Here is a 12,785-nt window from a genome sequence, read left to right on the forward strand (position 1 = left end):
AGGACAGGCCAGGCACCCTCCCGACACCCTCCCAAACTGTCAGACACGTTTTCCAGGGATCTCGCTAAATCTAATGGCTAATCTTTTTCCTCCGGTGCCCTCCCAGTTCATAACTTCCTCAGGGGCAGGACTGCAATGCGCTGTTCTGCCGAGCACTGCGATAAGAAAAGGAGTCGAATGTGCCTGTTTGTTCGGTGATGCGCTGCCGTGACAGTGGGAGATCTATAAGTTCTGCAGATAAGAGGGGGATGACGCAGGAGGGCTGCAGCTGGGGGAAACAGGTGCGAGAGGAGGTTCAGAGGAATCTCTGCCTCCTCTCTGTCAGAATCCTAGTTCTGAACAATTTTTTTTAACAATTCAACAAGCTCAGTTCACAGCAGTTCACAAACAAATGGACATTAATTACACCGTATCATCTGTGGTTTTATTCATCTTTATATATTAATTAATTCTTCTTCTGCAAATTTTCAGAAGTTTTTTACTTAAAGAAATATGGGAAACACTTTTTTTTTTTTTAAGAACACACAATAAATTGTTCTTTCTGTACTAGCCTAGGGTTGCTGCAGAACTCAATTCCAGACACTAGATGATGGCAGTGAGCCCTTTGAAAAGAAACAAGTGCACTCAAATTTTGGGACCTTTCTTCTCACATTCTAAATGGACCTTTTGTTATAAAATTTTAACATTGCACCCAACTGAATGAGATATAAAGACATACATATGGTGTAAAGCGGAATAACCTAGACTGTGTATGAAACAGGAAACTAATTCCCAAGCAACTAGAACTGTTTATTGCAAACACATATTTGGCTTCGGCAAATAAATAAAAAGCCCCAAAATCATGCCCCACATCCTCTAATATCAATATAAAAAATTTTCCTGTGAAGTTGCTTTTGATCTGTTCCCACGGATCACATCTATCTCTGTGACATGCGAGAGGAACCAAAAACACAAAAACCCCAAAGAGTTGCACACACATCCCGTCTTAGGTGCTGGGTCGAAAATTCAAAATCCTGGGTCAAAAATACAATGTTTAAGACATAAAAACAGACGCTTCAGCCTTCATGAGCCTTCTTCAGGCTTCTGACGAAGGGCCTTTGTCAGGTCTCTGACAAACATTCTCTAATGAAGACATATAGCTGGAACAGAGTGTTGCAGGTCTAACTTTTTCTTTAAACCAAAAACAGGAACCAAATGTGAGAGGCCACACAATGCACCATGAAACATAGCTGGGCTCAGCAGTTGTACTATGACTCAGTACTGATCTCCTATGCCCCAGATGTACAAATCATGTGCCTCTCTGTGTCCACGTGTGCGCATGGGAAACGCTCCCATGTCGTCATACAAAGCAAAGCACTTCAGCAAACGCATGCCAGCAGCTCCACCAGTGTTTTGCTAGCTGAGCAGTAAACTGTTTCTACACATCATGAAATGAGATGAAAACTCAAAGCAATGCTCCACTCAAACATAAAATAGCAACTAATGCGCAGCACAACAAAGGCGACATGTTGGAAGGTGTGCTCGGCTAAACCAAGCAATGTTAATAAGCGACGTGACTGCTCCCTGATCTTTTGTGTTACGCAGGTCAATGCAGGTCCATTACATTACATTACATTACAGGTATTTGGCAGATGCTCTTATCCAGAGCGACGTACAACAAAGTGTATAACCATAACCAGGAACAAGTATGACGAAAACCCTAGAGAGAAGTACCGGTCCAAGTGCAGGGAACAACCGCATAGTTCAACTTGGACCCTGAAGGTTAAACTGTTTAACACTAACACATTAAAGAGGCGGTTGGTCTTCGTGGGGTTGAGAGTCACGGATCTCACCTTTGCAGGAGGGCTGCGGCACCACGAAGCCGGGCAGGAGGAACGGCGCCCCCGTGGTGAGACCGGCCGGCTTCAGCTCGCCCACTCCGTACGTGCTGAGAGACGTCACCAGGTTGACCAGGTCCTTCAGCGCATCTTTGGAATCGTCCTCTTTGGCCTGTTCTAACCTGAAAGGAAAAAAGGGTCGGGTTACTCTAAGGTGTGTGCAACAAAGAGACATTGGAGTACAGGGCACCTGCTGAGTCAATCAATAATAATAACGACAATAATAACAATCATAATCATCATAATCATGACAAAATCACCATCATCATCATTAACAAAATTGTAACATGTTTCAAAGAACTATGAGTTTAAATAATTAAACTCATAATCTAGAGGAGTCGTCATAATAAAAATGCAACATCTTGCCAGCGCCCTAAAGAATTTTGTGAGCCCTTGATTTCCGTCCGTGCTGTCCCAGCAAGCCGAAGCTTACCTCAGCATCAGGTCACAGAGGAATGTGTACCCCTGGCAGATGCGGAAGTCATCCAGGAGGGTCTGGGACACGTCACTGGAGTCCTTCAGGAAACAGGAGAGACCGGCGAACATCTCCACGATCTCTAGGGGCGAGAGGTCGTCCGACTGCTGCATGTTCTGAATGCACGTGGACAAGCACTCTTTCTCTGTGTGTGTGGGGGAAAATACAGGTCTATGAGGTTGGCTGGTGTATGACACGGTAATTAACAATTACTATAATGCTAAAATTAGAACAGTCACAGAGATCCTACTACTGCAGATGTGAAACAAACAGCCACAGGGGGATTCCGTGAAATGCACTTACAACCATTGAGGGCATGAGCAATTATATCAAAGCCTCCAGATTAATCCGGCTCTACATCTCATTAAGGGCTACTTCACACTCTCAATATGGCAGCTGAAAAGAAGAGAATTTGTTTTCACGGTGTGACTGGCACCATGGATTGCTTCAGGCTAGCCAGTTAGCATAAATTGGATCTGCCATTCGCATGCTTGGAGCATTGTATGGGTTGCACGTTACTTGCGGATTTAATTGTCAATGCTCTCTATAAGCACAGAAGAGATATCAAAACATGGGGGAAAAAAACATGGGAGTAAATGAATTGGTTTCATTTTATTATTATTATTTTATTACATTACAAAAATCATCAGACCCCACTGTGCTTGTGTTTGTTGCAAAAATAGCTTAACGATTTTATGACACAAATGATTTTAATTGGATTTCATTGCAACCTGTGCAGTTTAAACTTTAGGCTACCTCCAGCTATTATGTTAATGACAAATCTGGATGTGGACCCATCCATGCACAGCTGATGTGGAGATGCACAATATTATACAGGAATGACAGCATGCTTGAACTAGAATGAACAACAGACATCAAATTCAACTTGCACTCAGTGTGGTACAGTAGCCTATGCGACGAGTTGTTTCGACTGGTGGGTCTTCAGGAAGCAAAAGTACTGTAAAACTGATTTAACTAGGGCAAGTTACAGTACTTATATGTATGACATTTTAATACCATTTTGACTGAGTTTGAACCTAGGGACCGGGTTTTCCCTTCTCTTCCGTGGCCAGTTCTCAACAAACACAATCTGTTTCATAGTCCTGGATTTACCTCAGTTCCCAATGATGTCTACCTTGTTTGACCTTCCCAAGTCACACGTCCCCTATTTTTAACTGTTTTTCACACTATGTGTTTTTCTCCAAAAACAATACACAGGGCCTTCACTTAATCACTACACACTGAATATTCCTCTCTAGAAACTAAAGGAAAAACTGATGTCCAAAATGGAAACACTAGAAAAGCTCACTGTAGCAGCAAGCATATACGGTAATCCCCAAAGCTCTCAGCACACCACACACACACATACAGAGTGACACACACACACACACACACACACACACACATTCACACACACACACACACACACACACACAGATTCACACATACACACAGACACACACACACACACACACACGCACACACATTCATACACACACACACCGATTCACACATACACACAGACAGACACACACACACAGATTCACACACACACACACACACACACACAGACACACACACACACACACACAGATTCACACATACACACAGACACACACACACACACACGCACCGTGGATGTACTTGACCACGTTGACGCTCAGGCCGTGGCGGGAGATGGTCATCAGCACCTCCCCGGCGCTCCTCCTCCAGGGCAGGTTGTGGGGGGGGCACCAGGAGGTGATGGCGCTGAACAGGAGCTGCAGGTCGTCCTTCTGGGCCAGCTCCTCGGCCGGAGACACAAAACTGCACAGCTTCACCAGGATCTGGCGTACGGACAACAAAGAGCCCATCATCAGATACAGAATGTTTCCTGCCTGTGACTACATAACCATTTAAAATACTGCGCATATAGCGTGTGTCAAACAAGAATTTAGCTGTGGCAGGAAAAGCATTTAGTTAAACATCATATATCACATGCAAAAAGCAGTAAATAATCCCAGTAGCATATAGTAGTAATGAACACATATCGGTATGAACACAAGGCCCGTTTTAACAGCCTGTGTTATTACAGAGTCACCCAGGGGTGCGGGGGATAGCAGGGGAGCTCGTTTCTGTGACGGATATTTTCAGTGGGATCAGATGATGCGTGCGTGACCGCCATGTATACGACAAGCCCGGGCTGAGGGGGGCGAGCCGGTGACAGCTCTGTGCTTTCTGCCGTCCCTCAGCCCTCACACTGGCACTGGAGTGCTGAATTACAGGAGACAAGGGAGGGAGGGAGAGAGGGAGAGCGAGAGAGAGAGAGAAAGAGAGAGAGCGCAAGAGAGAACCAGAGAGAAAAAGAGCGAGAGTGACAGAGAGAGGCAGAGAGAATGAGAGAGCCAGAGAGAGCCAGAGAGAAAGAGTGAGAGTTAGAGAGAGTCAGAGAGAGAATGAGATAGCAAGAGAGAGCCAGTGAGAAAAAGAGCGAGAGTGACAGAGAGGCAGAGAGAGCAAGAGAGAGCCAGAGAGAAAAAGAGCAAGAGTGAGAGAGAGAGGCAGAAAGAGTGAGAGAGAGAATGAGATAGCAAGAGAGAGCCAGAGAGAAAAAGAGCGAGAGAGTGGGGCAGAGACAGTGAGAGATAGAGAATTAGAGAGCAAGGAAGAGCAAGAGAGTGGGGCAAAGAGAGTGAGAGAGAGAGAGAATGAGAGAGCAAGAGAGCAAGAAAGAGCAAGAAAGAGCAAGAGAGAGAACAGGCTCCACACATTTCCTGACCTGCACAAAGACCTTCTGCAGCAGGGCCCGGCGGTCGGCCAGAGGCAGCTCGGTCTGCGCCGCGCCCGGGACCTCGGGTACGAGCGGCAGGTCAAAGAAGAGGTACAGACACTTCACCAGCGTGGAGGGAACGGACATCGTGGTCATGCAGTCCACCGTTTTCTACAGAGAGAAAGACATGGAACACTGTTATTCTCCAAAAGAAATCGGGTTAGCATGTGGGTAACTTTTTTTTTGATTGCCCACTGAAAGAACTGCAGGAAGCTTTAACTTCTCAAAACGATCACTGACTGTCAGATTCAAAGCTTCAGTGAAAACTGATCTTAAAAAAAAAAACACTTCCCATTTCCCACGTCCTCTTTGCTTTCTAAAGCCATGCCCGTAGAAAGCAAGTCATAAAGACTCTTTCTGTTTTAACTTCCAGTGTTCCAGAAGGAATATGTCTGGTCTCCCCACAGCAAGCATATTTACATAGCTGGACATTATTTATTTAAACTTGTGTTGCAGTGGGTCTCAGGTGTGTGGAAAGTGTGATACAACAAGCAAATATTAAACAAAAAATTTAGCAGCTGTCACCTGCTCCAGTGATAGCTCTGAATCTAATTACACAAGAAGAATGCCAGCATGGTCCCAAAGCAGGTGAGCTTAGAACAACAGAATCCGACCTGCTCATCTGCTTGCAGCGGTGGGGAAAATGAAACCAAAGTCCACATTCATGCTCATTCATGCAAATAAGCCACATAAAATATTTAAAAGCACACACGTATACAAACAATCGAATTAAAAAATAAGCCGCCATCTTAAGCTGAATGATGCATATCTGCCGTTTCAACTTAATGCAAACGCCCAGGTTACACAGTTGCTCAAAGAACATAAAACTGCCGCATTTGAGAGCTCTACAAGAGAAATATTGCCTGGGCCATGGAAGATAATGTTAGGGAAAAACTGTATATGTACATTAACGCACAACACACAAAATAAGTACCAGCCAACGTTAAATACATAATGAGCAAGCTGTACTGTATATAAAAGCAAAATTGAATCATCCATTGGGTGCACAATATCATCATTACTTCATTGGCTTATTATGAACCTTAGAGTGAATTGTTCATTACAGTGGCACTGGGATAATGTACATCCCTTCAAGCTCAAACTCTTTGTTGTGGTAAGGACAAAGTGCCATATCCTTATTCTAAGCGCTCCCCGCAATGCCAGAAATGACTTCTGACTCCGGGGGAGGAGAGGAGGCAGTTTATATCTCTTACATGCCAGCTCTCTGAAAGAAACCTGGAAAATCCCGAGGATGGATGAACGGAATGGGAATGCTGAAAGAGGACCACGAAGGCCATCCTTTTACAGTGCGAGAAAGGGCTCTGTTGTTCTCATGACATCAGCAGGGGCGAGGGTGCCAGAGCAGCTTTTGCTCACTGGCAACCTGAGTTTAGAATTAGAACACCGATTGATTTCAGATAATTTCACCCGACATGACCCGGCTAAATTTGCTGAACCATAAAAAAAATACACTTCTCTAAAACAGAAATACTAAAAACGGCTTGGACATGACGTTTTGAATTTCAAGTAAACTGCCGCTGGTTGCGAGCAGTAAGTGTCGCTGGTTTGTAATCCACAATGGCAGCAGACGAACACTTGTTCGGGTATGAAGAATTAGATCCGCCCCTCCACTCCCCCACGTTCCCATCCCTCCAATCACAGACCTGTCCTGATGAGGCCAGCAGGTTAATGGTGGTAAGCAGCATCCAGCCCCGACTGGCCTCCTCACTCTGGTTCACCTCCAGGAACTGCACAATGGCTCGACTGGCGGCCTCTGTGTGGGGACGATCAACATACACATATGGACACACATTATAGCACCTGGAGACCAAAATGGTGGATTGTGTTGGTAGCACCTGAAGACCAAAATGGTGGATTGTGTTGGAGTGTGGCTGAAAGGGGTTGGGGGTGGAGATGTGTGTGTACATGCGTGCATGCATGCATGAGGTGTGTGGGTGTGCATATTGCTGTTATGGTTGAGGCGCAGGAACGTTGTAGCGTTGTGTACACAACAAGCCTCTTTCAGAGCAAAGATATCGCTCCCAGTTCCAGATCTGCGAGGTTCTAGAGGCGCTGAAATAATTAGATCCCAAATGAAACCGAATAGACCACAGATACAGCTAATATACTAATGTCAGGTTCCACTAGAAAATATCACATGACACACGGAGGAACAAACCAGATGTGCAATTATGAACAATGCATAATGTTTGCCACTCACATTTCAGCATGTGCTGGAGTTTCTACAAGCACTCTGGCACTGTTTGCGCTGTCACTGAATAAGCAATGCCACTTCAAAAACATAATGTATTCAAATTGCTTCAGAACTAAACGAGTTTATACAATGGATGCATCATAATTGTAGTGAAATGAGCTTCGCTGTTTTCTAACTGCCATCTTTACTCACAAGGGGCTTCCCAAATGCAGTCGTAGCTCGGATTGCTAGGTGATAATTACCTTCAGTAAAGCCCAGTCATAAATTATATTTCAACTCATTTAAGTCAATCATTCTGCAATTTTGTGGAACTCAATACAAACAGTAAAGTTTCTTTTTTTTTTTTTAATTTAAAGTAAACAAGGTGCAAAAGTTCTTCTGTTTTGTGAAGTAGGCATGTTTACATTTCTATATCTTTGCAACGTGCTGTAGGAGGGTGAGTCCCAGGTGCTGCCAACAGCCATGTGGCAGACAGAATAAACATGTGGGGGGCTCATATGGGAGAGTGACGTAAGGTCATACATCCCAGACGAGAACCATCCAAACTTCCTGCAGCTGAAATATGACAGACAACGAGCCACGGCAGGGTATTTCTTTGTTAACAAAGGTTTGCATCAAGGGCATGGAAGAGCGGCAAATCAAGAGCGCACGTTTCCCAGAATGTAGGCTGCAGCCCCCAAGATCACATGAACTTAAGTTTTCAACATTCAACTATTTTCCGCTGAGCCGAGATCAAAATTGGTGTGTATTAAACCAGGATATAGCACAGAACTTGATGACTTGGCAAATAAAGAACCTAAACTACTTCCAGAACCCTTCTCTTCCTCCTGGCTCCCAGATACTCAAGTAAGGAGGTGAATATCTGTGCGTGGCACAACGTGGCACAGGTGGCACATCTCTCTGCTTTTCCCTCAAAATGGACGCACCTGTGGATTTATTAGACGCTCTCCGTCGGATCTCGGTCACCATCAGCCGGGACACCTGGGTGGTGAACTGCAGCAGGTCAGAGAACTTTTCTGTCATCGTGCTGGGCGGGGCGTTCCCAAATACCTGTGATGTGGGAGGGAAGTGAGAGAAACGGGGTCACAAGCCTTCCAAAGAAGACATCCGCACTTGGGATGTCCCATTTCACACGTCTTTAAACATTTCAACTTTAATTGGACTAAATAGTACATTAATTGCTTCACAATGTAAGTTTTACAACACAACAGTCTCAGGAAGCAACATTTTAAAAAGTCAGACTCCTCAGTATAGTAACACGTGTAGGTTATCAAATAATGCCTTCCCACTCATTTACATTTGCAAAATAATGTCGTGAAATAGGCCTAGACCATTAACTCAACACACTGCATAAGCTGCTGCTCATTTTTACACTTATTTTTCATGAAGTGATAGGTTCACTCACTCAAACCTAACTGTTCTTCTGCTGAATTACACATTTAAGAAAACTAGTGCAAACCCGTAACATGTACGAATATTTAATTTTTAAAAAAGATTGAATTAACGCTAAAATACATCTGTTAAAATTATTTGTGGGTACTCAGTGGGGTTCCCTGTTTATCAAATTAACCAGCTTAGAGTCATTTTTTTATTCCCCCTCACATTAATCACCCTTAAAGACAACCAAATGACTTTTCACACATGTTAGTACATTTGTAAACAGTCTGAGAGCCATTCATCATCAAATTCGCATCTAGACACAAATTCCTTGCTGCTGGCATACATCTGAACACAGGATAATGCTATTGCTTGTTGTTGTATATTTCAGAACAGATCAACTCCATATTAATGCCCATAATTGTTGATGAGATGTTGGATGTCAGGTGTACACATACTTTCAGCTATATAGACAAAAGCTACACTTGAGGACTTTGTCTCACACTACATGGAAAACAGGACTCGTTTTGGCAAAGGAATGTTTCGCCATGAGTGTGTGAATACTAAGAGTGGCAGTTGTGCCTCATTGAAGAATTCCATTCTGTTAAAGAACCCTTCACAACCCATACAGGCACCTCCCTCTCTTATAACCAACCAATCATGTCACGTTTATTCTTTACATAAAAAAGCCAATATAAACAGGGAGCAAAAAGTAAAGTGACTTCTGTGGTGTCTGGTTTTATTTTGTGGTGATCAAAGGAATCACGGTGCCCCTGAAGACACATATCACTTCATATTGGTGATCCATTTACTGTTACGGACACATAATCTCGTACAGACATCGACAGCGAGCACTCAGGAGGGTGTACAGGTAACGCAAGCACGTATAAAATAAACACTTATGCAAGTTCTGAGTGTCAACAGCCTTGAGCAAACCCTTCCCTCGGTTTGGCCAGGTCTGTCTGTTTACTGGAGAGGGAGACATTTGACACTCACGGGCTCCACCCTCTCACCCCAGGCACTCACCCGGTTGAAGACAGGCAGCATCATGTACAGCTTCTCCTCCTGCTCCTTCTGGGTCATGTGACGCGGCGGGTGGCACAGCTCGGAGAACAGGCGACGCAGGTGCATCAGGCCCAGCGCGTTGTCCTGGGGGCTGCACTCCTCCTGCCGCGGCCGTCCCATGATCCTCTTCACCATGTTCATCTTGAGCGGCTTCTTCAGGACAAAGCCAGCCCTGAAAGGTAGCAGGATGGAGGGAGGGTAAAGGAAAGAGAGAGAGATAATGCAATGCAAAAGAAGTAGGATAGAGTGAGGAAGAAAGAGTGAAAAGGGGAATATGACCCCATATGGTATGGGGCAAAGGAAAGCAGGAGAAGGAAAATCAGTCACTCTGTTTATAAAGGCAGAAACAATACTGAGCAGTTGAGAGTGTTGGTGTCAGTTGATACTCCAGCATCGAAGCCCACTGTGGCAAACACGCCTGCCACAGGCCACCGAAGTGGCTTTCTTTGGGGCCCTCCAGCACAGAGACACAGGGAGAAGATGTTCAAACAGTCCACATTTATTCCACGAGGGTTTGGCAAGATGGTATAGCCAAATGAGCAGATGTTAACCCTGTCATGACGGAAGCTGCCTGGTGTGGGTGGGGATGGCAGATTTAACCTGTGCGCAGTGATTACCTCACTACGCACAGGTGCAGCCACTCCTGTTCCTGGGTCCAATTAGCCTGGCCAATTATCTAATTCTTCACCAATTATCCAATTGGCCAGGTCTAATTAGCTTGACCCAGGGCAGGTGTGGCTGCTTAAACCAGCCATCCCCACACCACACCCACGTATCTGTAACTCACTGCACAGACCTGGAGACTCACAGGCCCTGCACTGTCACATTCATCACATTTATCTTCCACAACAGCTCCCTTCGAACACTGCATTACATCTGGCTTCATTTCACACCATTTAAGAGAGTGACATTTAATAACCACCGTGACATATAAATAACACATCCGTACAAATTACAAAAAATCTGCCTCTGGAAAAAGGCATGGCAACTGCATTTCATGAACAAAACAGAAAGTAATGTTGAGGGGTGGATGCACTCAAATTGAATTAGCCTGCATTTACTCATGAGATCATTTTATTTGGAAAGTTAGATCAGTCCTAATAGGCTGCAGCTTTAATGGCTGTCTTATTTTGGCCACTTACTTTCCTTGATTCTTCAGGTGATCATGTCAAAGATCCAATTAATAAACTGTCTTTTGTGTGATATTTATGTTATGTTGTATATATCTTCCTGTCACTGCGTGAATTCCACTTTTTGTGGAGTCTACTTCTGTGTTCTGTGTTTCTCTTTCAGAGTCTATGACATTTGGGTCTACGGTTAGGCTTGTCATCACAGAAGAGCAGTGTTAGTATTGGGAAAGAATCGTGTTTCCCAAAAAAGACCCTATTGCACATCTGGCCACAAGCTGCTCTTCAACATAAAGGGAAAAACAGCAGACCTTAAGGATTTAGTTTAGTCCGAAATGAACTTCAAAAAATTCCTGTTGCAATGGAATGTGCAGCAATATGAAGGCTACACAGGAAGTACAGTATTCTGAGCTCACAGCCACCACCGGTATGCACCTTCACAAAAGATCTAGAACAGCCTGTAAAAGTAGCTAACACACGTTCAGTGCATTTAAAGGACTGCATTCTCACACTTTTCCCGATAGGGAATTTGTATGTTATCTTTCCTTTGCTGACAGTACGGAAACCATGGATTCTAACCAAATGTAATATAGTGCAAAGGGTCCATACAATAATGTCCCTTATTCAGAACACACCGGCTGCCTCCCTAGACTCACACGGTTCTGTAATGCTGATCTTTTTTGGGCTCGGTTTGCTGACTGCAGACTGAGTGTAAATTATTTCCCTTCGTGCTCGATGTGACAAACACACCCATCCCGGTGTCTTTCCTCATTGAATTGCATCCTTTTGGGAAAGTGAGAAGTTACCACCTGGATTTTCTGTCACAAGATCGGTAAAGCAAAACAAGAAATCTGCAGCCTGTTCAGTTCAACAAGTAAATCGGAGTACTCAGGTTCACAAAATAATATGACACTTGATAAAGTTTCCCACCTATGTATTAAGTCAGTGGTTCTCAACAGGCATAAACTTCTCAATGATAAGCATCATCATATATTGTATTTCCATTATAAAACATTGCATTTATAAATGTACATTCTATAGAGACAATTAACTTCCACTCCTACTTCCGCAAGCGCCCATCTGATTATAGAGCTGTAGGTGAATATGCAGATTAAAAGGGCTAAGCTTTCCTTGACACCAGTCAGATGCTATTTCAGAGCCAAATAAGATAAATCTCACTGAATCTAATAATGATAAATGAAAACAGATAATATTCTTTCATTTCTTCTTAATGTACTGATTCCAGATATGCCCACATTGTCAAACCCTTTAGATTAGTGGTTGGTCTGGCAGAGTGCATATGCAAATATACAGCTTTTATGAGGCCCACCAAAAAAAGGCAGCTGCTATTTGATGATGAAAGCAAATTACCTTTCTCATTGCACAGTACTCTGAGATCCATGAAAGTTGCTACATAAATTCAATCTACTGTGACCCTGCAGTAAATCTTCAGGTCCTGTCTAGTGCTTTAGTGTACCTTACCCACATGACAGCTAGGAAACAGTTAACTGCCAACAGCCATCATCAGTTATTGGAGTAGTCAGCTATAAAGAAAACTAAGACAGAGTAGGTCAAAGAGACTCCTCATTTCAGTCTCACAGACATGGTATAGTATGTGTCATTGGGAGAGAAGGTAGAATGAAGAGCAACTCCATTTAGGCCTACATATGAATAACTGAATGGCAGCACTATCAATATGTTCTTCCTGGGAAGTTTCTTGTGTAAAGCAAGCAGATTTTTAACGACAAAATATGCGCAGGGTATAGAAATGGGTAGATTTTGTGAGGTTACGGATAGCCTATATTACCTAATTTGCCGGTGCTGCCAAGACAGCCCGTGA

The 12,785-nt window shown here is 43.9% G+C and overlaps 1 protein-coding gene across 4 annotated transcripts in view; it reads right to left on the reverse strand.

Annotated features, from left to right (window-relative positions):
* The window catches only part of LOC118212838 (WD repeat and FYVE domain-containing protein 3), a 73,290-nt gene that overhangs the window by 47,427 nt on the left and 13,078 nt on the right, over positions 1-12,785 (reverse strand). For all 4 annotated transcript variants that reach the window (XM_035391231.1, XM_035391228.1, XM_035391229.1 and 1 more), the window contains exons 2-8: positions 9,780-9,990; positions 8,303-8,426; positions 6,826-6,935; positions 5,111-5,272; positions 3,986-4,178; positions 2,311-2,497; positions 1,833-1,999 (exon numbers count right to left, since the gene is read on the reverse strand). In XM_035391231.1, coding sequence (XP_035247122.1) covers positions 1,833-1,999; positions 2,311-2,497; positions 3,986-4,178; positions 5,111-5,272; positions 6,826-6,935; positions 8,303-8,426; positions 9,780-9,990 — 1,154 coding nt within the window. The remainder of the gene's footprint in view (positions 1-1,832; positions 2,000-2,310; positions 2,498-3,985; positions 4,179-5,110; positions 5,273-6,825; positions 6,936-8,302; positions 8,427-9,779; positions 9,991-12,785) is intronic.

Source organism: Anguilla anguilla, chromosome 14 (assembly GCF_013347855.1).
Source record: "Anguilla anguilla isolate fAngAng1 chromosome 14, fAngAng1.pri, whole genome shotgun sequence".
Lineage (NCBI taxonomy): Eukaryota > Metazoa > Chordata > Actinopteri > Anguilliformes > Anguillidae > Anguilla > Anguilla anguilla.